This window comes from Lutjanus erythropterus, chromosome 8 (assembly GCF_056507025.1).
Source record: "Lutjanus erythropterus isolate fLutEry1 chromosome 8, fLutEry1.hap2, whole genome shotgun sequence".
NCBI classification, from domain to species: Eukaryota; Metazoa; Chordata; class Actinopteri; order Lutjaniformes; family Lutjanidae; genus Lutjanus; species Lutjanus erythropterus.
In genome coordinates this window covers 36128305-36155458 of record NC_139324.1, presented here as the reverse complement: position 1 = coordinate 36155458, position 27154 = coordinate 36128305, and the positions used below count along the sequence as shown (strand labels likewise).

Genomic DNA, 27154 nt, shown 5'->3' with positions numbered 1-27154 from the left:
AAAGAGACATAATACGGTAAATGTTGAGTCAATGTAAAATCCAATCGTGAAATACTGATGATTTCTAATGAACACAATCAGCTAATTAACAATTATCTGGTCACATTTCCATTATAAAATGAAGAACAGCCAACTTCTGACCTGATAAGATGATTCTGTAACACTTTATATTCATGTGCCTCTAGTATGTGTTACTTAATAGATAATAAGACCTTTATAAGACACTTATTACGTTAATATGTGTTAATAAGACTATGTAAGTGTTAATAATAGCATAATAAATGTTTATTGTTAGATTATAAGACTTTTAAAAGCACTTGTTACTACCTGTTATTACTTGTTAACAGGTTATAGACTGCTTAAGAATGTTAATAAAAGCCTTATGAGTTTCTCAGAAATGTTTAGTACAAACGGATTTCTTGGGCTTAACTAACGTACCTATTATATCACTGTTAAACCTTTATTAAGCTTTTGTTGTAAAAAAAAAAAATGCATCCTTTATTATGCATTTATTAGCAGAGGTAAATAGTAATTAATTGAAAAAAACCAGGTAACTGTTAACAAGTGCATAATAAAGGATCAATTAACCTTAATAAGCACTGTTCACATTGTAGATCCAGTACCCCCAAAATACGTAGTTAAGTGTTCATTTGTGCATAGTTAACAGCTAATAAATACATAATGAAGTATGTAGAAATCAACAAAAATTTGGTGAAATCATAGTTAAAAATCAATAAATGTGTTTATAATGCTGTTATTAACAATTACATTGTGCTTTTATTAATATTCACAAGCAGTCTAACACGATTCTGATAAGACTGCTTATGAAAGTCTTGTAATCCAACAATAAACATGCAATTATTAACATTTATATCGTTTAATTTGTGCACAGTAATGTTTAATAAGCATCTTATAAGGGCCTTATTATCTATTAATGCTTATTACAAGCACCTTTATATGAAGTGTTTACAAGGATTCTATTGGGTAATGTCCAAGAAAATCTAAAAGTATGTTCACTCATTGTTTACAGTACCATGCTATTTGTGTTACTATTGTGTGTACATGGAGAGCTGGACAAAAATGCAAATAAATTGTGGAACTATGTGGAAGTAAAAAAGGCTGCATCGTTTCCTCTTTTGTCGCAGAGTTCAGACTGAGTGAAATCTTTTCAAGAGAGATGCTCCTCTGCTCCTGCTGTGATTTTCATCGGCTCCTTGACTCTCGAGCCCTGATAAATTGTAATTACTGATACAGGCTCCGAGGCAGAGCCCAGAATATATAAGCAGCTGATAAGATTCATCTTGCCCTCCAGTCAGATTCTCAGGCTGATAATCCCAGGATGCTCGCAGGTTGTGGGGGGAAACAGTGTTTAAATCTTTTGTCTCATCTAATTCATTTATTTAAGACTGTCACTTTTGTTTAAGAGTCGGTTGAATCCAAACGCTTGTGTCATGGCCATCTGATCGGTGGCGAAGACGTGGGCTGATCTTGTCATGTCTAATTTATCTCATTTTAGAAGCTCTCAGGACATATTTGCAGGTTTCAGTGAAGATATGTGAACAGTTTGATGATGGCGGCGTCTAGTTTTAATCAGCATTCCTCTGTTATCACGAGCTGGGTCGTTCTAATAAAATGCTGCATGTGTATTTTGGCAGAACAGAGTGAGAGCTCAATGAATATTTAGTCTGAGCAATGCATAACCTTTAAAAGTAATGACTGTTTATTATAATTTATTACAGATTTATTATGCGCTTGTCTGCACATGAGCAGAGTGATGAAATTTTTACAGTTTTCTTCACTTTGCTGGTGATATTTTGTTTTCCTGAAATGAATCTTTAGGACTGTATTTATGGATTTTAGCTTTTATTGAGCATTAATTTTTGATGGTGGAGAACAACAGGAATGGGAACCCGTGCGACAGAAGTCACCTGCTGGACGAATAATGAAATGTTTGCAGCATCACACAGTAACTGCAGCTGCCTTTGACTTTAGTAAAGAAAAAGAAAAGATTCCAGAGACGCACTGTCCTGAAATTTGCTGCAGATATCAAATGGATGTCTGTGAAGGTGCTAATTAGAACCATAAAGGGTTCTTCAGCTTGTCCTTTGAACCCTTTTTGATTCCTGGTAGATCCTTGTACAAAGGTTCCACTTGGTACCCTTTCAGAGAGTTCTAGGTAAAACCCAACATACATTAAAGAGCTATACCCAGAACCATCTGTTAAAGGTTTTGCCCAGAACCCCATATGCGAGGTTCTATAGAGAACAGAACCCAGGGGAACTCAGGGGTTTCTAGAACCTTGTCCCTTCCAGAACCTGTCCTCTTTCAAGGGTGATCACTAGCACCCTTGAAAGGTTCCACCAAGAACCTTTTTATATTCCAAGGCTTTTATTATAACCAACCCAAGGGGTTCACCCAAGAACGATTTTACCTAGAACCTTCCCAAGGGGTTCTACTGAAAACCCTTTTATATTCCAAGGCTTTCACCAAGAACCCACCCAGGAGCTACTACCAAAACCTTTTATAGTCTAAGGGTTTTATGTAGAACCCACCGAGGGGGTTCTGCCAAGACACATTTTATAGTCCAAAGGTTTTAGAACCCAACCAGGGAGTGCTACTAAGAACCTTTTTACATTCCGAGGGTTTCCCATTCAGGGGGTTCTACTGAGAACATTTTTTTTATTATCTAGTACCCACCCAGGGGGTTCTACTCAGAAACTTTTCTATTCCAAGGGTTTTATCTAGAACCCACCCAGGTCCTTTCAAGAACCCATATGTATTCCAGTAATTTTATCTAGAACACACCCAAGGGGTTCTACTGAGAACCCTTTCATATTAAGGTACAAGGAACGCTTGACCAAAGAGAGATTTTAACAATCCTTGAAAAACTCTTTCATGTAAAAATTGTTCTTTGGATGAAAAGAGTTCTTAATGGAACTTTTAGTCTTACAAAGAACCTTTAACAAATAATTTCTTCCTTAAAAGAGTTCTTCAGAAGCAAATGGTCCTGAGTAGAACCTCAGCCCTTCAGGACAAACCCTTTTGGAACCTTATTTCTAAGAATAAGAAGCTGTGTTCCAGAAGCATGTTTCCTTAATCTGTGATGACCAACCCTGGTCATTTAATGATCAGTCACAGTAAATATATTACAGATTTCTCCTTTAAATGTGAGGTTGACATTTGTCTGTGACTGTGGGATGAATTGTCATGAACTTTGGGATGTACATTCACGCCCCCCTCAGGATGAACTGTAACAACTCTACTGACCCATCATCGGGTCAAAACCTCATCTGTCCACTTACAAAGTGAGACTCAGTGGTTCCTTTAGTTTAGAGTGAATTAATGTTAAACTGACTGGGGTAAACATTATGTTTGTATATAGTACAGCTAGTACTAGTACATAGTACAGCTTCACAGAGCTGTGAGTGTGACAGCAGACTGTCCTGACCTTGTCGTGCAAAGCATTATATAATCATGGTTCAAGAGTCCTGCATAAACTGTGTGTGTGTGTGTGTGTGTGTGTGTGTGTGTGTGTGTGTGTGTATGTGTGTGTGTGTGTGTGTTTGTTTATGGCTTATGGCTTGAAAGACCAGTCCATTGAGGGTGCCTGTCAAGTTGGAGACAAAAGCTGTGGACCCAGTGGAGTAAAAAGTAGATTTTTGGATCAGTCGAGGTTAGTTTTAAGGTTACAGCCAAAATACAAAGAGCACAGATGCGTCACACAGGTGGAACAGAGTTGGGGGGGATGTTTACCTGCTACACAGACATCTTTGTTGTGAGCCAGCTGTGTTTTCAAACAAAACTGAAAGTCATAGATATAATGAACGAGATAGTGAAAGCCAAGATGGCACCCATTCAGTCCAATGAGAGTTTCTCGCCTGGTGAACAAGCTGAAAGAGGTTTCTAGCGTCTGGGTTTACTTCCTGGTTATATAGCCCAGTGAATATGCGCAGTAGTGCCCTCCGCCAACTTCACCCAGTGCACCAAGGGTGTAGAACTGAGTGGGAATGGTGGGACATTTTCCTACAAATATCCAGGGATTACTGAATTGTCTTTAGCAATAGTTTTGATCAGAAACCTGTGATAATTATATATGCAAAACAATGTATTTTCAAGTTTTGAAAGATTGCATGCTCCCCCTCGTTATGTCTCATAGTGGTTTGGTCCACTGTCTACAGTACCCACAGCCATGGGTGTCATTTTACCGCCAAAATATTTAATATATGAAACAAGCAACTAGTGACCAATCCAGTGAGTCCCTCAGACCATCAGGAGGAAAGAAAGAAATATACATAACTCTGTCGTTTTGTAATTTGCTCATAAAATGTGATCTATGTGGCTAAAAGAGATCCAAATAAAATCTAAAATCAAACCTCAATGTTTATTGGTCCCAACAGTCGTGGCAGGAAATGTCTGCAATTGGTGTGCATATAATGCAGTTGGTTATCCAGGATTATAGTAACTGTTACTGAATTAATTAACTGCATCTTTTTAACTGCAGGATCGTGGACACACTTGATTTGTTAGATTTACAGAAAGGTTGCTCCTCTGCGTTGCATTGCCTCTGATACAATGAGGTTTTTATTTTAATCATTTTAAATAGACTCTGCTCATCTTTCTCACGGAAATATGTTTTTACCAGTTGGAGAGACATACAGCTGCACGCAGACAGATAAAAAATGTGTGTGTATGAGTGTGTGTTTGTGTGTGTAAGAGACAGACAGACAGTTGCTAACCTTGATATCTTAATGAGTACTGTGAATTACAGTTGTTTGCAGTTTGCAAGAGGGAGCTGATTCCAAAAATGTGAAGTCTGGTAGAAAAATACTTTGCCGCCCACTTTGTCTCCCTGAGTTTAGGTACGATTGTCCTGAAGTCCGGCCTCCTGTGATCTGAGGACTCGGAGGTGGCACATGGAGAACAGTGAGGTTGGAGAGATAAGATGGTGCGAGCTCACGTAATCGATAAAGAGACTTTGAAGTTCAGTCTGGCCTGAACTCTGAACCCGTGAAATGAGGACAAATTGATGTAATTATCAACTTTCCTAGTTTGGAAACAATATTTTATATAAGCTGAAGGTTTAATGTTTAAACAAAGGACAGAATATTCAACATGGAGGAATGATGAGGATTTCTGTTCATTTCTGTCAGTTTTTAAGGTTAAAACAACAAGTAAACAACACAAGAACAACACAAGAACAACACACTGTGTTTATGAAGGTCATTCTTTAATTCAGTTTAAAAAACTGTCTCTGACAAACCACTGCTGCAATAGAACTGTTCTCTCTTAGAAAGAAAGGTGCTAAATAGAACCATGAAGGGCTCTACAGCTTGTACCAGTGGGAGAACCCTTTTTACAACATTTGATAAAGCTTTCACGTGGAACTCTTTCAGTGAGTTCTACTTAGAACCCTTAGAACCTTCCTATATTCTGATTGTTTCATTTAGAACCCACAAGGGGGTTCTACTAAGAACCTTTTCATATTCCAGTGGTTTTATCGAGAACCCAACCCAGGGGTTCTTCCAAGAACCCTTTTATATTCCAAGGGTTTTATTTAGAATCCATCCAGGGTGTTCTACTAAGAAACCTTTTATCTTCCAAGGGTTTCATCTAGAACCCACCCGGGGTTTCTACTGAGAATCGTTTTATCTTCCAAGGGTTTCATCTAGAACCCACGGGGGGGTTCTACTTAGAACCCTTTTATATTCCAGTGGTTTTATCTAGAATCCTCCCCTTCTAGTGCAAAACCTTTTGTATTGTGGAGCAAAGAACGCTTGATGAAATAGTTCTTCGAGGACTTCAACAATCCTTGAATAATTCAAAACCCTTGGTCTTACAAAGAACCCTTGAGGAACCATTACTTCAAAAAAAAAAAAAAAAGAAAAAAAAAGAAGGATCCTTCAGAAGCAAATGGTTCTGGATAGAACCTCAGCCCTTCAGGAGGAACCCCTTTTGTAACCTGTATTTCTTAGAGTGTCCACAACAAGGTCAGTGAGTTCTCCTCAGTGAGTGTCAGGAGGTTCACTGAGGTATTTTCACCGTCGTAGTAAATTTATAAAAACTGATATTGATTTAGTCTTTTATCTAAACAACTACCCTGTAGACCACCGGCTATTAAATCATATCTGACTAAACTCTCCTCTCGGGATTCACTCCCTGGATTAAAACCTTATCAGATGGGGTCTGTGGCCTAATTACAATCTAATTTGGGTTCTTGGCCTAATTCCTGCCTGACTTTATAATAACTGGGAGATCTGGGAGCCATGGAGACGTGGCATTTTCTTCACTCTCGTTCCTCGAAATTAAACCACATAGTTGTGTTTTTTTTTTTATCCCAAACTGACCATCATTCATCATATTTCTTATAGTCTGTCCTTCTTATACGAGTCTTTCAGAGAATATTACAATGCTGTATATTTCTGCTGACCTTATCAAAGGATGCTGAATTTATAGATTTTAAAAAGACCTTTCCAGACGTTGGTCTCCACACAGTGAGGAGACTGTATCAGATTGCTGAGATTTGAATTAAATCACTGCAAATACTGTCTGTTTTCATTCTTATCAAAAACACGTTTCTTCTGTGTGGTGATGCAGAGGTGCGGTGTTGTATTGTGTTGATATGAGACGAAAAATGTATGTTTGACAAAAGCAGAAGTGACATGATGGATTGCTCAAGTCAAGTAAGTTGTATCCTTCACAGTGAAATGAATGGAAACCAGATTCTGTCACAGTGTCCGCCTCAGTCGCTCGCTCTTCTCATGTTTTGTTTTTTTTTTTTTTTGTCATCATTGCCAGTCTCCTTCCATCCACCAGATGCCCTCAGACTCTGACACCTTCACTCATCTGCCCTGCAAACCTTTATCCTTCCAGTCCTAAACTCCTAAAACAAGTGGTGCGATATTAAACCTCTTGGTACACACACGGCACAACCGAACCTTTCACGCAAAACTATTTCAGTAACCATTTGGAATTAATTTGCGTTGCAGGAAAGAAAAACGTTCACTTGTTCCAGCTTCAGAAATGTTTCTCAGCCTCTAGTTGAGTCATAGCTGGGTCTTTTACCACATGACATTTGCACTGTTTTTTTTATTTAATCAACTTATATTAAGTTGCATTTTGTATGTTTAAGTATTTTTTTCCCAAACAAAATTTAGAATTATATAATACAGTGACCTTTTCTTTACATTTTTCACCACATATATTTTATCATTTCATACAGGTATTCATTTTTGATAGCTTATCAAAGTACATTAAATAAATAGTGCTGTTTACTTTTTTCCTACTTTTGTGGTTGGAAAATTTTCATATTGTTCTCACCTCAGATTACTGCTACATATTCTTCATGTCAAGAGCAAAATTTCTCCAGAACAGAGAGTCGCACATGCAACTGTTAAGATTTTTTTCTTTAAAGATAGCTTCCTCTTGTGTTGGAGAGTGTGACAACTTAGCCATGTGACAAGATGCCCCACTCTCCCCCAATGTATGCATACTGCATGATGACTGTAATGGTAAATCACAGGTTAGCCTGAATACCGGCTGTGTTACAGCTTATTATTATTTTAAAATAAATGGTATTTTGCAGTCACCTCTGGTGCAGCTGTCCCTGTTCTTATTAATATATTCTTATTAATGCTGTGCAACATTCAGAAACAGATGTTTTCACACTGTTCAGTTACATTTGTGAGTGTGCAGTGGGCTGTGACTCAGAGACCACAGTGTGACAAGTGTTTTGTCATTGGATTGATTTTTCTTCTCTGCCGTTTTGGCCCTCCTTAAAACGGACGGAGCTGTGGGAGGGTTTTATCACTCCAGCCTGCAGATCCACGGACAGACTCACTGCTGCACGTTGGCCTTCATGTAAGTGAAAAAAAAAACACGTCGCGTTTTGTCTCAAACGCCACACGCACAGTGAATACAGTAGAAATAAATCAGGGGCTGTGAAGAAGCGACGACTGAACGCTGCGATCAGCTGTGAACGTGTCGACGGACGGACGGACGGACTGACGGATGGACGAGCTCTCCGTGGGGCTGTTTCTGTTTCCGCTGCTCGTGGAAACGTTTCTGTCAATAAATACACGAGCGGCATGTCTGTCGTGACTGTGCAGATGTGTCTCCAGCTGCTGCAGACCTGCTGAGGCTCAGGTTTAGTCTCAGCGCGCCGGCAGACAGGAAGATTAGCATTCTGCCGCGGGGGTGAAGTTGGTGTCGTGTTGGAGTCAGGTTTAGAGGATATTCGCCATTCAGTGTCCAGCTACAGCTTCAAACATACTTCAGACAGTACACACGTCATGACTGAACTATGAAAACCAGTTTTTAAAGGCTGACTGGGTGTTTTTAGATTAAATTAAACTAAATTAAAACATTTTTGTGAATTAAGATTACTGAAAATCTGTACCCAAGTACAAGTACTGTTACATTGCTAAAATATTACTCATTTACAAGTAAAAATACTAATGCCAGAAAAAAGTACATAGTGTTCATCTCATAAACTACTCAGAGAATTATTTACTTTTTAAGTGTTGATGTTTAATGTATTGTGAATAATAATCATTCACATCCTTCCAAAAGTCCAAAAGTGTGTCTTGTTTTTCTATTTGAATGTCATTGTTTTCATCGGCCTGTTTGTGATCAGTTCACCTTATTGGTTCCTAAAATGCAGATGGAAGGTTTGGATATTAATTCAAATTGCACTCAGTTCTCAACCATGATTTTAAAAAGTAACTAACTCGATTACATAATGGACTGCATACAAGTACATGCGTACAAGTATAAGCACAGACTTGAAAATCTACTCATAAAAGTACACGTACCCCTAAAAAAGTAATTATTTTATTTATTTATTTTATTATTAATTATATTATTATTGTAGTACAATATATAACAGGATATTGGTATCAGGATACATTAGGGCTGGCCAATATATCAATATTATATTGTTATTGTGATATGACACTCAATATCGTCTCAAATTTTGGTTTTATATTCCACTATGGCTTAAGTGTTGTCTTTCCTGGTTTTAAAGGCTGCCTTACAGTAAAATAAGTATATCAAGATATATATTGATATATATTCTTTCTTGGGGGAAGTAAAATAGCATGTCAGGCTAGTAAATCTGGCAACTCACTTGTGGGACAGGCCAAGTGGTAAAAAGAATTAAACTGTTTTGATAATCTTTTAATCGTTGGTAATTTTTCATGCAAAATGGCAGAAAATGCAGTTTTTCAGTCTCTCAAATTTGGAGATTTCCAGCTTTTCTTTGTGCATCATATTGAACTGAATGTTTGTAGGTTTTAGACAAAACAAGGCATTTAAAATTCCATATATCATACTCTATATATAGAGTAATGGCCGATATATCATAGTGGATTTTATTCCACCTCATATCAGTATCAGCATCAGGCCCACAAATCCAGTATCGGTCTTATCATATTTGATGTGTTCATCTGCAGTAGCAGCTCTGCTTAAGCTAAAATAAACAAAACACTGAAAAGAAACATGCACACGTATTTTGCAGATTACCAGTCTGACCTTTTCAGCTGTTGTTAACGTAAATATTTGCTGGGTTTGTTTGCCAGATAAGTTGCCATGGCATCTTCACTGAGGAGTCTGGTCGATGATGATAGCAGGTACCAGAAATCCTTTGGGCTTTTTCTGGAGCGATCCTCTGAGCATCAGTGTATGAAGGACTTCATCCACAATGTGCTGCCAGATATACTGGCCAGGTAATCAAACACACACACACACACACACACACACACACACACACACACACACACACACACACACACACACACACACACACTTTTCATGAGTAAAGTCACATGGCCACACCATTGACAATAAAATACATATAAATTAAATATAAAATATTACAACAGAATAGGTGGCTTATAGTTCTTTGGCTTGTTCCCAAAGAAGAACCCTTTGGGTTCCTGATAGAAGCTTTTTTCTCCTTAGAACCCTTAGTACCTATAACTCATTGTAAAGGGTTATACCTAGAACCATCTGTGAAAGGTTTCACCCACAACTCCCTACGAGCGGTTCCACAGAGAACCCTACTATGGTGTAATGGTTCCACCCAGAACCCTGTCAAACCCAGTTGGTTCTATCTAGAATTCTTCTGATGTCAAAAGCTGCTAAAAAGAACCCACGCAGACAGTTCTACTGAGAAGCCTTCTTATTTTACAAGGGTTTTTATCAACAACCCACCCAGGAGGTTCTACTGAGAACCCTTTTACATTACATTGAAATTGAATCCTCAGCAAAAGAGTTCTTCAAAGATCTCAACAATCTTTGAAGGACTGTTTCCTCCAAAAGGATTTTTAATGAAACCCTATGTCTTACAAAGAACCCTTGAGGAACTGTTTCTTCAAAAAAGTCTTCATCATAAGAAGATGGTTATGAGTAGAACCTCAGCCCTTCAGGACAAATTCTTTTGGAACCCTGCTTTCTATATATTAAAGTAACATTTCCAGCACAGGCATGTGCACAGACAGACAGACGGATGGATGGACAGATGGACAGACAGACAGGCAGGCAGGCAGACAGACAGGCAGACAGACCCAGGTGGTGTTAAAGCATCTGCCTTTTTGGCCTCTAACAACATAAATGCCCTTTTTGCAAGACATTTTTACATTTTAGTTTTTAAATTTGACCTATTGCATCAATTCTAAATTAAAAGCATGTTGTAATGTCTAACCACTGCGTTTGAAATAAATAAATAATTTAGTTGCCTTAGTGTCAAATTAAATAAACGTATTGCTTGAATTCCTTACTGAGTACAACAAAGTCCAGCTTCCAACCTGTAACTTTACATTCATGAATATGAAATGTTGCCATTAAAATAATAAGGCGAGTCTCTCTGTGCACCATCTTCAAGGAGACCAAACACTAAAGAGGAGAACAAAACCATCATCAATATTTTCAGCACTAAAAATGCACACATTTTGCCAGAATTTTTTCATAACTGTGCATTTGTTTTGGGCAAAACAAATGTACAAAAGATTCTGGACATCCATTACAGAAACCACAATTCACATCACCGTCTGTCTTAAATCTTTTTTTCCCACATAGTCTTTGGCTGGATAAAATTTATCAGTGAGTTTAAAAGAGATTTCTTTAACTTTGCTGGTGATTAAGTATTGATTAGGTAGAAATCATATATGGTAATGTGGTAATATCTCTTTGGAACAAAGCTCCTGTAGATCTGTTGTTATTACCAGAAAATATGGAAAAACAAACTTTGCCTTTCAGAGTGAACGTTGGAGATAATAAGGGCAGCTGTTAGGCATTAACCCTGCCAGGTTAATAATAATAATAGTGTTTGTACCAAGCTTCAACATTGTTTATCACTGTTCATTAAATCATTATTAAAACATCCCAATACAACCAGACTAACTTAGACAAAAGCCCGACATTAAGCTTAACATCGAGCAAGTTAGTCTTGTGTCATAAATGAAAACAGGTGAACTCCAGCAGGCTGGTTTGTCCCTTCATCAGGCAACTGAGACAAATAAATATGCATTATGTGATTAATAGTCTATGCAGTCATAGCTGGAACGTTCACCTGGAGGGAGAGCCACTGCGGTGTGTGTGTGTGTGTGTGTGTGTGTGTGTGTGTGTGTGTGTGTGTGTGTGTGTGTGTGTGTGTGTGTGTGCACTGTGGGCAGTATTTGACTGTTTGTGCAAATCATTATTAACGGCATTCACTCTGTGTATATTAGAGGCCTGTGTGTGTGTGTGTGTGTGTGAGAGAGATAGTAGAGCCAAACAGATTTATCAGTCGGCCCAATATTGGCCGAGGACATCTATATCAGTCTGTATTAGTGTCTGTGTATATGTTATCTGATCTTTTTTTTTTTTTACAGAAAATAATGCAGAATGTTGTTTTTATTTTTATTGGCAGCATTTTATTTATATACTTTTTCTAAATTCAAATAATTATAAGAAATATAAGTAAACTTAACTGTTTTAGTGTCCTTGTGTCATTTTGGGTATATATAAGTAAAGAATATTGGCTGATATATCAATATCAATATTTTTTACTCCTTTACGTCGATATCCGCATCTGCACTAAATATCTAGTATCAGTCGAGTCTTAGTTACAAGTTTAAGTCCTGCATTGAAATGTTAATTAAGTAAAAGTATGTTCAGGAAAATTTAAAACTACTGCTAGTGAGTATTAAAAGTAAAAGTACTAAATGGAGAAAAATATGTGGCATAATTCATTCTTGTTGCTTATTATCTATTACATTAAGGCAAGAACTGGTCTCAACATGTAAGCAGTCAGGAGGGAAAAAGCAGTACAGATTATAGTTAATGAGAAACTGAAATCAAACAGGAAAAGAGAAGTTTGTCACAAATGAACTTCTGGAGTATAATTAACACGACTGATCAGCTTCATACTCAGTGTCTTATTCTTTCAAAACAGAAATCTGTGAAACTTGTCCATGCATTGTTTGAACAGTGTTAGGTGTTTGAAGTGAATTTGTGCCTCATTATTAGCTGTTAGCTAGTAAACATTTATAGTGTCAAGAACATGCAATCTGAGAGTCAGGACAAGGTATAAACTTTATTAATATAGCACCTTTCAAAACGTAGTTTTGTGCAATAAAACATTTAAAACGAAGGAAAAGAAAGTGATCTAAAACACATAAAAATAGATAAGCACATTATTGACACAAGGACAGTAAAACTACAGAATTGATTAAAAAGGCCATTTTTTAAAAAGTGGGTTTTGAAAATTGATTTAAAAGACAGTACAGAGTTTGTCGCCCTGATGTCCTCAGGCAGGTTGTTCCACAGTCTCAGAGCTCTGATCGTAAAAGCAGTTTTGTTATTAATATACTGTATATTTTTTATTAGTCTATTTGAAAATTCTTCAGATTTAATTAAAAAAGGAGTGCTGTATATACACCAACTCACTCAAACCATTAAAGTATAAAAACTAGAGGAGGTCACTCAGTAGAGTGCAGATCAATGCCAGGGAACCCAAAAAGGATATTTGAATGTAACTCCTTTGTAATCATCAACATTTCAATTACTAACTGTAATTTAATTACATCGTTTTCTTTAGTAACTCTAATGCATTACAATTACATAGCGTTTTACTGTGTGAAATTTAGTCATAATTAGCATGTGAATTCTTAAGTTATGGTCAAAACCATTCGACCACCAAAATCTAATCAGTTCATTCTTGAGTCTAAGTGGTCATCTGTAGCAAGTTTGACAAAATTCCCTCAAGGCGTTCATAAGATACTGTGTTCACAAAAATGGGATTATCCAAGAAATACAGAGGTCCTTCTCCCCATGGTAGGTCATCATTAATAAAAAGTTGAAATTATGAGATAAAAGTTATAATTATATAATAATAACTTGTCTTGGCTTTTTCATCTTATAATTAGGACGATTTTTTTTATCTCACAGTTATGACTTAAAATGAGGATATTTTTTCTTTCACTGGAGGAAATGTGTTTCCAAAGCACACAGTCGTGAACGTGTAAAAAAAAAAAAAAAAAATGAGGCTGATCGGTCCAGTAGTATGTGAGATTAGCTGCCAACAAGCTCCAGGTCCGTCGACCACGCACATTCACGTGCACACGCGCAGTCTCACACCTGCCAGAGATAATGAAGTGATAAAAATCACATGCAAAAAAAAAAAACAACATCACTTGTAAAGAATAACTGTTGGTGATGGACTCCAATCACTGCTGTGTGTCTGTGGATACTTGTCCAATCTTGTCACTGTTGTCACTCAATCCCAGAACAATACAGCGTGTAAATATTATGGGTTACATCATGCTGTTTGCTAATGTTACGCCCACAAAACCAAATATTTGACTACACAAATGTACATAGATTAACCGGCTATACAAAGTAAGGGAGTGTGTGTGTGTGAATGACAATGAGCGAGTGTTTATGGAAATTTCTCCTCTCGCATTTCGTCTGAGTTTGAGCTGTAAAGAGGGCCGACGTCTCGCTGCACAGAACTAAACCCAAATCCCTGCTCTGTTCCCCGTGACTGTCAGACGCAGAACAGACAGAAATCTGCAGGGACTCACAAGTTCGTTAAAAAAACAGTACTAGTGTTATTAAAAATCAGACTGTGAGTGACAGAACATGTCATACACTCAAAGCTGTGAGGGTTCCACAAGAGTTCTTCCTGAAGGGCTGAGGCTCTACCCAGAACCATTTGCTTCCCTTTCTCGAGGGGTTGTTTGTAAGACTAAGGGTTCCATCAAGAACCATTTTCATCAAAAGAACCCCTTTTTTGAAGACAGTGTTCTGTATTAAGGAAGAACTCTTTTGTCAAGAGTTCTTCTTTGTATAATGATATAAAAGGGTTCTTGGTAGAGAACCCCTGGGTAGGTTGTAGATAAAGCTCTTTGGAATATAAAAAGGTTCCCAGAACCCCCTGAGTGTGTTCTAGATAAAACCACTGGAAACTTAATGGGTTCATCAGTAGAACCCCTTGAGTGTGTTCTAGATAAAACCCTTGAAACACAAAAAGGCCCTTGATAGAACACCATTGGTGGGTTTGAGATAAAACCCTTGGAATATAAAAAGGATCTCAGTAGAACCCCCTGGGTAGAGTCTAGATTAAATCCGTGGAATCTTAATGGGTTCTTAGTAGAACCACCTGGATGGGTTGCAGATGAAACCCTTGGAATCTAAAAAGGTTCTCAACACAATCCCTGGGTAGATTCTAGATAAAACCTTTGGAATCTTAGCAGGTTCTCAGACGAATCATCTGGAATATAAAAAGGTTCTTAATAGAATCAGTTGGGTGGGTTCTAGATAAAATCTTTGAAATCTAAAAGGATCTCAGTAAACCCCCCTGAGTGTGTTCTAGATAAAACCGTTGCAATCTAAAAAGGTCCTCACTAGAACCCCTGGACAGATTCTAGACAAAACCTTTTAGAATCTAAAAGGGTTCCTGATAGAACCCCCTGGTTGTGTTCTAGATAAAACCTTTACAATCTAAAAAGATCGTCAGTAGAACCCCCTGGCTGGGCTCTCATTTGCACCCTTAGAGGACAGAGTGGTTCAGGAATCATTACACCACAGAAGGGTTCTTTGTAGAACCTCACATAGGGAGTTTTTGGTGAAACCTTTGACAGATGGTTCTAGGTATAAACCTGTATGCTGGGTTGCAGGTAGAACCTACTAGGAGCCAAAAAGGATTTTCCAGTGTGGACAAGCCGAAGAACCCTTTATGGTTCTAGTTATGACTTTTATTTCTGAGAGTGTTGCGACAATCAAAGCGTCCGTGTCGGGGAATCTTCAGGCACCAGATCAGAACAGCTCACGTACTCGAGTGTCAGACAGAACTGACAGTTACAAGCCCAAAAATATGACCCACATTTGGCAGGTTGGAGGATGTGAATTTCCAGAATTGACTCAAAAAAGTGTTTTTTTTCTTCTTTTCCTTCAGTATTGGAGATGGAAAGTCCCATCTAAATGTCATTGGAGTTGGAAGTGGAGCTGGTAAGAAGTGAACACACACACACACACAGACACACACAGACACACACACACACACACACACACTCTCTCTCTCTCTCTCTCTCTATGGGACACTTTAACTGCTGAACTTACCTTATGTGCTGTGTGACACAGTAAATAGCTGCGGCAGACAGCGAAGGTGAGGAGGCGTTGTTGAATCAGCCTGCTATAACTGTTCCCATTGCTGCGCTGTCATTTATGGCCGCAGCAGTAAAAACCTTCGCCCTTATTATAACTGTCAAGGGTTTGCATCTGTCCAGCTGTCAGATTAATCTTTAACTTGAGTCGCAGACTAAGTGACCTCACCAGTCCTTGGTTTTACTGATTTTACAGCGTTCGTGATACAGCGAGGCTAATTTGTTTCTGAGCAAACCCACGACCGGCCCATGAGTGCTATTACCCTTCACTTATGTCAAATCCAATCCTTTTAATTTACCTGAGCTGTCATGTCAGTATCGTAATGGAGCGATGTTACAGATTCTCTAATGGACTGTAAAATCCATTAGAATGACTACAAACTCCCCCGCAAGGTATTATTCAATCTAATCAGAAAGATTCAGCGCCTGTCCAGATGAGCTGCTTTACTTAAATTTATCCCTTTATACATAGAAACTTGTCAGCTTCAATAAGAACTAGAACAAAATCACCTGCCTGTAGCTAAATGAGATTGAAAGGAATATCACAGTGATAAACTCTCTGGGTTTGAGTCAAGGTTTTTTTTTTTTCTGAGATTCCCGCAACGTGAAATGTATAATTTCCTGCCAGACTGACTAGTGCTATGAGCTATTTCCTGATTAAACTTTCATCACAGTTTGAATTGGACCGGGGATTCTCAAAGTTTTGATGACTGAAGGACAGTTTAGGGAGCCAAAATATGATTGAGGGCCTCACAGGAAAAACCATGAACTTGACGTAGGATTTGCGATTGGTCTCATTATTGCGTTTAACATTTAATTCCTTGAGCACCGAATTAACCTTTATCTTCCAGTGAGGGGTTTACAGCGTTTTTCCATGGTGGCTTTCCCATGTCTCTTCCAGGGCTGAACAATTAAATGAAAATTTATCGACATTGCAATATAGACTGCTGCATTTTAAATTCAAATACTGCAAAGACGTCCTGGTCTACACATCATATTCTACAGGCCTAAGAAAAAAAGTCTTTGTTTGGTACAGATTTCCACAAAAAACACACCATAATCATTTTATGTTTTTCAATAAAAATGACAATTATGATGCAAAAACTATCCCTCCCTCTAATATCACAAATCATATTGTAATTGCAATATTGGTCCAAATAATTGCTCACTTATTACATTTTAGTAAAAACATTTGCAAAGATGAGAGAATGTAATTCCCACGACATTCTTTGCACTAGCCGACACTGAAATCACTAACTTTAGCAAACAGCATGAGCAAAATTGGCAAAATCTAGAATTCCGACGACATTCATAGCACTAGTTGCCACTGAAATAGCTGACAACACCATTTGCAAAATTAATTGAATGTAATTCCCACAACACTTACTGCACTATTGCTACTGAAATGGCTAACTTTAGCTAACGGCATTCACAAGGACTGTCATTCCTAACCAGTCAGAAGGTTTAAGAGGGCTGCCATTGGCCCGCATGCCATACTTTGAGAAAATATGAATCAGAGTATTGTGATGAAATGCTGGTTGACTAAATGTACTGTCATTTTTTTTTATTATTGGACAGTTTTTTGTTCTGTAAGAAATAGGTGTTTTTCAAAACAAAAACTGTGTTGGTGCCTGTAGGTGAGATTGACCTTGAGATGCTCTCCCAGCTCCATCTGAAGCACCCAGGGGTGACGGTGGATAACGAGGTGGTGGAGCCCAGCGGCCAGCAGCTACATAACTACAAAGGTACAGCCTTTATAGGCACACACGTACCCCAAATTCTACAAATTTATACTGTATTTCTCTGTTCATATGCCCTCCAAAATATGTTTCAATATTTATTTTAACAGCAAATATGCTATAAATTGCCCTGTATTGAATTTTCTAAGGCAGAGAATACATTTTAAAGCTGCTCTTAGCTTTCTCACTCATACATTAATAATACAGTTATTCATGTATTAGCAGGGGGATGATCCTTTAAGCACCAGTCCCACATTCAAACCCTCATGTCAGCACTGAATTTCTAGCAGCTCCAAGTCTGCTGCTCTCTGTCCAGCAGTTTCACATGTCTTATACTGCTGCCATCAATTATTCACACACATACACACAAAATATATGCAACAACTATAATAATGAAGGGTGTAGGTAAAGTGGTCTGCTCACTGTACTTTATCTGTACTTATTACGTGGTTATTTACCAAAACAACACAGTAATTTGATAAAAAATAGTGATTTAAAAATTATTTTCTTGGTCCTCCAGAGTCTAGGATCAGAACTGCATCCATAGCAACAGTCTGTTCGTCATAGCAACGGTCTGTTATACAGAAATAACAATTAAAATGCATGTACATGACGCAGGGATTTCTTTACCTGGATGTTATTGCAAACAAACATTGTGATTGGTTAATTGCAGTGATATCACATACAAAGATGCATTTGGAATCTAGACTTCTTGTGCAGTGTTTTATAAACTGTAAGTAAGTAACTGTAAAAGTATTGTGGTGCTGAGATGCAATAAATGACCAGACCTGAAGATGACACCACTTAACATAAACAATGAATATGAGTAATTGGTAGAAAGCACATACGTAATAATTAGCATGATACGATGAATATTAGCAGTTGGCAGAAAGGAATGCATATGCAGTAATACAATGAAAATGAAGCAATTAGCAGATTACACTGCATACGACAGAACTTTTCTAGAATATGATGAATGTGAGCAATTAGCAAAAGCATGAATATGTAGTAATTAACAGAATACAATGATAAAAAATAGAATAGCAGAATACAACAGGGTTTATAGCAATTAGCAGAATGCAATGAATATTAAGAGATTGCCAGCAACATTATATTCCAATTAAAGCCCAACTGATAAGGAATATTTGAGGGGAACAAATTCACGTATTACCAACATGGTGGCCAAAATAGGGAATTTTTGAGCTGGGCCTTTTCTGTGTGCACCAGTTTTGCTCCAATATGACTATGCAAAGGCACTCAGAAGGCTGTTTTCTTAAACAGATACAGATAAAGCGTATGCCACATCCTAGCAGGCTCCTGTTTTGGGGCTAAAAAGTCACGTGGTATCGGACTGTCTCGTAGACTTGCATACTTGCCGACACCCAGTCCAGTATTTTTTTGTCGCGTTTGTGTTTAGTATCTTTTGTGGAGGTGTTTTCCAATTCTGGTATCGGGATTGGAACAACCCCACTACCAATATGAAATTGGAAAAAAAAGTCATGTCTTAAACTTTGAAAGCAATGAGATGATTAGTTCACAGAAGTTGGGCAAATTATGTTTTACCTGAAAGAGTGAAATGCTCACAGTCAGCTGACTAAATTGGAAGTGGGAAAAGAGAGAGAATATTAATAATGAAGATAATTAGTCTTCCTGCTAACCTTTATGAGAATGATATTAAAATATAGAGCAGTACAGAATAGATCTAAAAGATTAGTGACCAAAATAAACATGTATATTACGTATGAATAATGAATACTGATCAGATGATTGTTTCCTGAGAGACAAAATTAGATGTTAGAGCTTTATGAAATTAGCAGATTGGCACATTCACACAAGACACAGGACTAGAGAACCAGGGTCTTTTAAGCAAGGTACAAGCAAAGTATGAGCGTTTGTCAGGACTGGCAGCAGCTCCGGTGCAGACTCATCACACTTGTCACACCTGAAGGAGCTCCTCTCTATTCTCTGTTTTGTGGCCCCTCGTCTCCTCTCTCCTCCTCCGTCCTCCTGCCTGTGACCCGGAAATCGATCGGAGCGTGCCGTCCTGAAGGATGTCTCAGTTGCTAAAATGGATCTGAAAGAGAGAGTAGAGATGAAAAAAAAAATCTGCCTTCTTATCACTACATGACATTTCACTTGACATTACTTCTGTTTTTGTTGTTAAACGTAGGCTATATCCAATTCAACAGCTATAATGTGACAAAAAGTGCAAACAGCTGCTCAACAAGTGATCATATCAGCAACAACATTTTCCTGCATTCAGCACTTATTTGCTGTATTTCATAATAAAAAAATGTAGTGGGAAAATTGTATGTTGAACTTTGTATGAACTGGTTTAGTATAGCCTGAAATGAGGGAGGTTTTTTCACAGGATTGTTTGATAAGGAGTAAATTTTTTAAATCCCGTCCTTGACCACACAGTTGCTTTTCCTGGATGGGACTGATGAGTTCTGTCCTCCTTCAACAGGTGGACAACTTTTGCCTTTAGTGCACGTACGCACGTCCTGACTCATCCTCCTACACTTCACTGCGTGACTGTACACTGGTCCTTTGCAGAGTCTGTGTCTGTCTTTATTTTCAGATTTTCCACCACAAGACATAATATAGTCATAATTGCCCATTATTTAGTGTGCAAATGTCATTTTAGAAGAACAATCCTGTGATGACAGTTGCACCTGGAGCTGTAATAAGCTTTGTCATTTCTTGTTATCATAATATATATATGTCATTTTATTGTATATATGAGTATGTTTGTTAAATAAAAAAATAAAAATGTATGACATCCATACATTCCTGTCACATTATGCCATGTGGTGAATTGGATCAGATGTAAATATATAAATTGTCATGCACACTGTTCTGCTCATCCGACAGAGATGATAAAATACGGCGGCGAGCTAAAACAAAACAACAGACAGATAATACAACTCTGCCACACGTCATATTTCATCGATGTTGCTTCACAGTGACGGCTCCAGAGCGAGGATGTCTCATTTTGTTAAGTTCCTGTTACCCAGCTTCCCCTTCTCCTCAGGTTTCTCCCTCCCCTCCTCCTGTCGTATCTCAGGTGGGAGGAGCCAAGACGTGAGGAGAGGAGGCGAGGAAAGGAATCGAGGCTGCACAAACTGAGAAATGAAAAGAGGGGATTGTCACACAGACACAGGAAGTGATCTTTTATGCCAAGTATCTGAAATATCTGGTTGACACTGATAAGATAACTGATAATTTCTCATTTTTATTTAATATCCCATAGCTCTGACCAAACCAAACCAAAAAACTGAACAATAAAGACTCTTGAAATATTAATTTATTTTTTCTAGTTAACTTAATGAAAAAATTTTAAAATATACTTTGATTTTTATAGAGCACTTTGCTTGCTTTGACATAATCCATCAAATGAGACATTTGTATAGTTGATATTTATTGACTAATATCAACCAATACTGATATGGACCAATATAGCTAGATAGGCTAATATCTGCTGATAATCTGTCCTGGTATTGATCATGCATCCCTACTTATTGCATGGCTTTGTTAAACGCTTGATTCTGATTGATCAATTACAGAATTCTAAGGTCTCTTTTTTCTGAATAGCAGTCCATTCCTGTGGACACAGTTATGATTATAGACTCTGGAGGAACAATAAAATCATTCTGAAATCAATAACGTCAGTTTTAAATCAATATTTTGTGCAAAATTATTGATTTTTAAGTAGGCAGGTCTTGTAATAAGTGGAATAATGTACAGTCAGCAGGTCAATACTGCAAAATAATCCCTGACAGAGTTATGCAGGACAACTTCAGTACATTATTTCTGCAACAACACAGATTCAGATTTCTGACATTGGGACATTATTGCAGTGATGTATCAACTCTGTTTTGTGTTTGGTGATGCAGTTTTGGTGTCACAGAAGCCAGAATTGGATTACATTAAATTTAATTGGAACAAGATGACTGCCAGTGAGTTTGAGGAGCACTGGAAAGCGAAAAAGATGACGAAGAAGGCTGACTTCATTCACATGATTCAGGTCGGTGTTGCCAGCATGGCGCTCTTGGCCCACAGACTGTATTTTTTGACACATTTAGGTCATATTCATTTGGCGGCGCTCCACAGCAATTAATCCCATTAGAACATCTGTCTAGCATAGCGTTATAATTAGGTGCTCTATGAATCCAGTTACCAGCTCATTATCTGTGGTGAAATCAACAGATGCTGTATTATGTGAAGGATCCTGGAGCGACCATCAGCTTCTTCCAGAGCCTCCTCGACAAGAATGGGAAGCTTCTTATCATTCTGGTGTCTGGTAAGTGGATAGATCTAATCTTAAACTATCAAGACATTTCATCTTTTTCTTCTCTCGGGTTAGTTACAGTGTGTACAGTCAGTGTACAGTACCTGCTGCTTATACATACTGTACATACAGGGGTAGAAAACTAGTTTAAAAGAAAATCTAGTTTAACATTAAATACTGTTAATGTGGTGAGTTAGTATAAAAAAGTAAACAAAACCCTCATCTCGACTTCTGGTTCATACTATACAGATTAATCTTGGATCCACATTTATTGCTGTGAAAAATAACAGTAACACATTTGTCACATAACTATGTTATCCAGTTGTAATATTATGAATAAAATTGTCATTTTATTTAATTTATTAACAAGATATCCTTTCAGTTGTGGCTGACTTGGCTTTGCTTTCATTTGATAAGATGTCCTCCATTGTTTTCATGGCTGTAGGGATGGCAGTGCTGGTCTGTTGACTGAAATATATCAATAATTGAATGGATTTACATGACATTCGGTGCACCTAACAAGGGTTACCATTGTCCTTCATGATGTCTGACAGTGGGCAAATATAGGCAGACTTTCTGTTAGCCAAGTAAAAGCTAATAAAAGTAATTTTTTTGAAAAATCCTTCAGCAAGACAGTGCAAAAATGAATTATTATTACAGCTCTTTGCACCTTATTTACTAAAGGAAAAACAGCTTATCTAATCATATTATATCCTGCCCAGTAAAGACATTTTAATGTAGCTGCAAATATAAAAATTACTGTAATTTTCCAATTTACTTCCGAAACACAAACAGAAATACAAAAACAATATAATTGTCCATTGCAGTGTTTACTGTGGACGACCCCTGGATTTTCTTCTGCCAACAAGGCAAAGTTTTAACCTATCAAGTAAACTATCTCAGCATTCAGTTGATGGACTGGCCCAAATTTTTTTTTTACAGATTCATGGTTGTCAAATGATTTATGCTACTTTCTCTCTTGAACCGGCCTCAGGTTGGTATTTGTGGTTTTGAATCAAATGTTAAACCATTGAATGGATTGTCATACAGTTTGATTCACCCTTTTATGTTTCCCTCAGGATGAATTTAAATATCTTTGATGATCCTTTTCATATAATGTCATCATCAGGTAAAAATTTGCCCAAGACTTTGTTCTATAACCTGCAAAACTAATGACGTTCCCCTCAGCATGTAATGCAGATCAGCAGGTGTTAGCATGCTAATAAGTTAAATTAACATGGCGAACATGGTGAACACAGGACTCATTGTCACATCTCAAGTACAATATTTTGTTCATCTTGCTCTCATGTAGGTTCAGTGTCCCTGCAGGCAACCTGCCTGAGCTTTGATTATGGAGAGAAGGGGTTGGAGGAAAGAACTCTGCTCCGGTATTTTGAATTTGGACTGCAGCACCCATTTTTGAATGCTGGGCTGGTATATACTGACCTTTAAAGCCATTTTAGTTTGTCCAATATAAAGGGATATTTCAGATATATCGTCCTGCTGCATTTATGCAAAGTTTTGTGGTGCTGCCTGATTTAGCTGCACACTGCTGCACGTACAACTGTTTTTCATGTCTGTGAAGATTCTCAGTCATCCAGGTCATGGAATTCATTAAGGGTTATCACAGGCAGCTGGACCTGCTTAGGTTCTCCATCAAGTATGCTGTGAGGGTCACCTGAGTAAAGGTGTGAGTTGGAGTTGTCAAGGTCAGTTTGAGTGTTTCTACACTCTTGTGACCCTAATAACTCCTATGATGGCAGGGTGAGTCAACAGGTGCGTTTGAAATGATCCAGGCCTGCACAGAATCAATCACCGTGTGTCCGGCTTGCTCTGACGTCATGCACACGTGGGCAGTGATAATGTCATGAGACTGCAAGCGCCTGGCTGCCACCTGATTGATGAGCTGACTGGCTCTGATTGGCTCTTTATTTTGATAGCACCTCGTGTTGTATAAAGTACTGATGTTCTGTGTAATTGTCATGTTTAGAACTAGATACATTAGTCTTATGTTGTGCAATAAAGTTTTAATGTGTTACCAAGCATATAGTTTGTAGTTGGTAATAATAATAATAATAATAATAATAATAAAGGTTATATATATGACTTGTCAAACAAACACTTACAAAGTGCTTTACAAGACAGATAATAGAACAGAGGATCATGTGACAGGAAGGAGATCATCTATGTCAACTTCAATCAGCGTGCAAGAGCGCACTTTATTTATTCAGCTATGAACGTGGTCTGCAAACTACAGGTGATCTAACACAATGTTAGTGTAATTTTCTGTATATTCTCTGGAGGCTCCTGGAAACTGTCCAACCTGACTGCAGCTTTTTGTCTCTACTTCCTGTTGCGGCTGCCTGACCTTGTCTACTTTCCTTCTCAAATGACCTCAACTGAAACTCCCCACTAGCCAGTTAGAAATGAAGAAGCCTCTCAGATAAGAAATTAAATATCTTCAAGAAACTAAAGCAAATCCAGTTGCCTGTGATAACCCTTAACAAACCCTTTTGCATCAAAACATTATACCTGCTCTGCGTTAGCATGTTAGCAATGTCATTGTGAGTATATTAGAATGCTTAGCATTTAGCTCAAAGCATACTAGCTGGCTAGCATACTACTCACTGTCACTTTGGTTGTCAAAATGTAAACACAGGCTTGTTTCATTTGATTTTCAATTCAAGACTCTAGTGGCAGACATTATGGATAACGATATAAAGTAGGTATTGTTCTCGCAGATGGTCTTGGTAACTTATGTAGGTCATATAGAGGCATCCGTAACGAACTGAGTCTGTTTCGTAATCAGTTAAAAACTCCTTAGTAGCTTAAAGTACAGACTCGCAGAACTACTAGCATGGTTGTAGACTAGACATTTGTGCTCATGTCATCTGTTCCAGGTGGGAGTGGTTGGGGAAAGCTGTGGCGGACTTACAGGAACCAGCTGTGTAACAAAGAAATAAGTCAGTGTGTGACCACGGGAGACATCAAAACCTTCCTGGACTCCAAAGGGGTGAGATACCAGAGCTACGAGCTGTCATCCCAAATGGATATCACCGAGTGTTTCATCGAGGGCGACGAGAAGGGAGAGCTGCTGCTGGATTTTCTCACTGAGGTGCTGGACTTCAGCAAGTCAGCCTCGCCTGAGCTGAAAGCTGGTGTTATGGAGTTACTGCGGCACCCAGACTGCAGTGTCACATCGTCCGACGGAAAAGTTATCTTTAATAACAACCTTGAGGTGGTCGTCGTAGATCAGCAGTAGTAAAAACAGGCTGAAATACAGCGGATGTGAAATCTGCAGCTGATTAATAACATGGATGTTTTTTAGTTTGTTGATTAATTCATTTTAAACTGGGTGATTGTTTCAGATTGTCCTGTTCAGACACTCTGAGAAATAATGGTGTTCACTAGAACCAGCTTGTCCCCATAAGAGAACGCATTTTGGTTCCTGGTTGAACCTTTTATAAAGGTTTCACTTGGAAACCTTTCAGAGTTCTACTTAGAACCCAACACAAAGGGTTGTACCTAGAACCATCTGCGTAAAGTGTCACCCTGAACCCACAATGAGAGGTTCTACAAAAAAACCCTTCTATAGTGTAATGGTTCCACACAGAACCCTCTCTGGAGGTTCTATCTAGAACCTTTCCACCTTGTACAGGTGCTAGCATGAACCCACCTAGGGAGTTCTACTGAGAGCCCTTTTATATTAGAAGGGTTTTATCTAGAACCTGTTTATATGCTGAGGGTTTTACCTAGAACCCACCCAGGGAGTTCTACCAAAGCACCCTTGACAAAAAAGTTCTTCAGAGATTTAAAAAAAATCCTCAAAGAACTCTTTCTTTCAAAGAGGGTTCTTTGGATGATGTCTTTCGAAGAACCCTTGACCAACCCTTTTTTCCAAAAAAGTGTTCTTCAGAAGCAAATGGTTCTGGGTCGAACCTCATTACTTCAGGAAAGACCATTTTTTCTAAGAGTGTAATTGACTGAATATATTGACGAGCTGGTATAAAATGTGGGGTAAATCTTGTTTTACATGATCGGTTCTGTACAAACCTGCTTCTGCACAACCTGAACCTGATCTCCAGGATTAGATTATAGAGGTTTCTAAAAAATAGGTGTTTTATTTAATAATGCTACATAATCTTTTATCTAAGTTTGTGTAAAATGAAAACGTCTCAATTGTATTTTTTTTTTAAACACATTTTACTTCACTATCATGAGTCACCTGATCAGACCGGGCCGATCAGTTTTTAATCAGCTTCAGACGTCAGCTTCAGATTCCACCATCATATAAATTTTATGGGCTGTGTAATGGGGCTGTGCTACCAACCCCATTACACTCCTGCTCTCATCGGATCATCTTACTGTGGAAATATAAAAATAAATGGAAAATTGAAGATTTAATTTTCCATGGAGATTGAGCTGTTAATCATAGATAAATTTAACACACATGTGGAAGTGTCTGAATTTTGTGCCTTTGGCTTTTGAATGTTATACATTGAATTATGCTGTATTTACATCACTGTGAGAACTTGACAAATTAAAAACCAGGACCTGTTTATGCTGGCTTTCCTATTTTGCATAGTAGCTGCTGTGGGATTAACATTTGACAGATAAAAAAAATATATAGTCCCATTTCCATATTCATTGTTGTTAGACTTTAAAATACAAACAAGTGATTGTTATGCAGCTTATACCAATACTTTTTACTGGTGTCAGTCTGTCAGAAGAATTTTAACATAAGACACTACTAACCACACAATGGATTGATATTTACTTAGTTTACTTCTTTCCAGGTCGATGACTTAAGCTTACTAGTCACTGATTTTGTGGCTGTAGTGTGGCTTATAAATGCAAAATTAAACATATCAACCAACCTTGCAAGTACAATAGGATTTTTAATACTAGCTCTGATAAGTCTAAACAACATAAATGTTATCACACTCTAATAAAACATGTCTATTCAGCTTTACAACCTGCACCGGTGGTAGGTACATACTGATAACATGCAGCAAAATGGTTAGATAAACTCAGGCACAGTGGCCGCCACTGGTCTCACGATTTATCTTGAGCCAAAATAATTATCATTGATGTATGAAGTGTTGGCACCATCTTGAGGGCAGCATTAGTAACTGTCTGTTAAATGGATGGGTGGGCAGAGCAAGGACAAATAAAGAAAGTAAGTAGATCACTGATTACAACATCACAAAAATACTGAGAAAGAGCTGACACACACACACACACACACACACACACACACACATACATACACACACACACACACACACACACACACACACACACACACACACCAAATACTAAAATTAAATGCAATGCTGCTGTAATAGCAATAAATTTAAACTGGAAAGGACTAACACTATTAACATGTTTTTTCAGTCTTTAACCTGAAATTACTTGACTCTGCTAACTGTACACACACACCCACCCACCCACACACACACACACTAATCAAACAGACAGAC

The 27154-nt window shown here is 38.0% G+C and overlaps 1 protein-coding gene across 1 annotated transcript; it reads left to right on the top strand.

Annotated features, from left to right (window-relative positions):
- Positions 1-7711: 7711 nt before the first annotated feature.
- LOC146323173 (histamine N-methyltransferase-like) lies at positions 7712-25395 on the top strand. The gene is made up of 7 exons (XM_084725417.1): positions 7712-7857; positions 9576-9722; positions 15434-15486; positions 17279-17386; positions 21277-21407; positions 21590-21683; positions 24572-25395. The coding sequence occupies exons 2-7, from the start codon at positions 9586-9588 to the stop codon at positions 24931-24933; spliced, it is 885 nt and encodes a 294-aa protein (XP_084581543.1). The 5' UTR covers positions 7712-7857; positions 9576-9585; the 3' UTR covers positions 24934-25395.
- The last annotated feature ends 1759 nt before the right edge of the window (positions 25396-27154 follow it).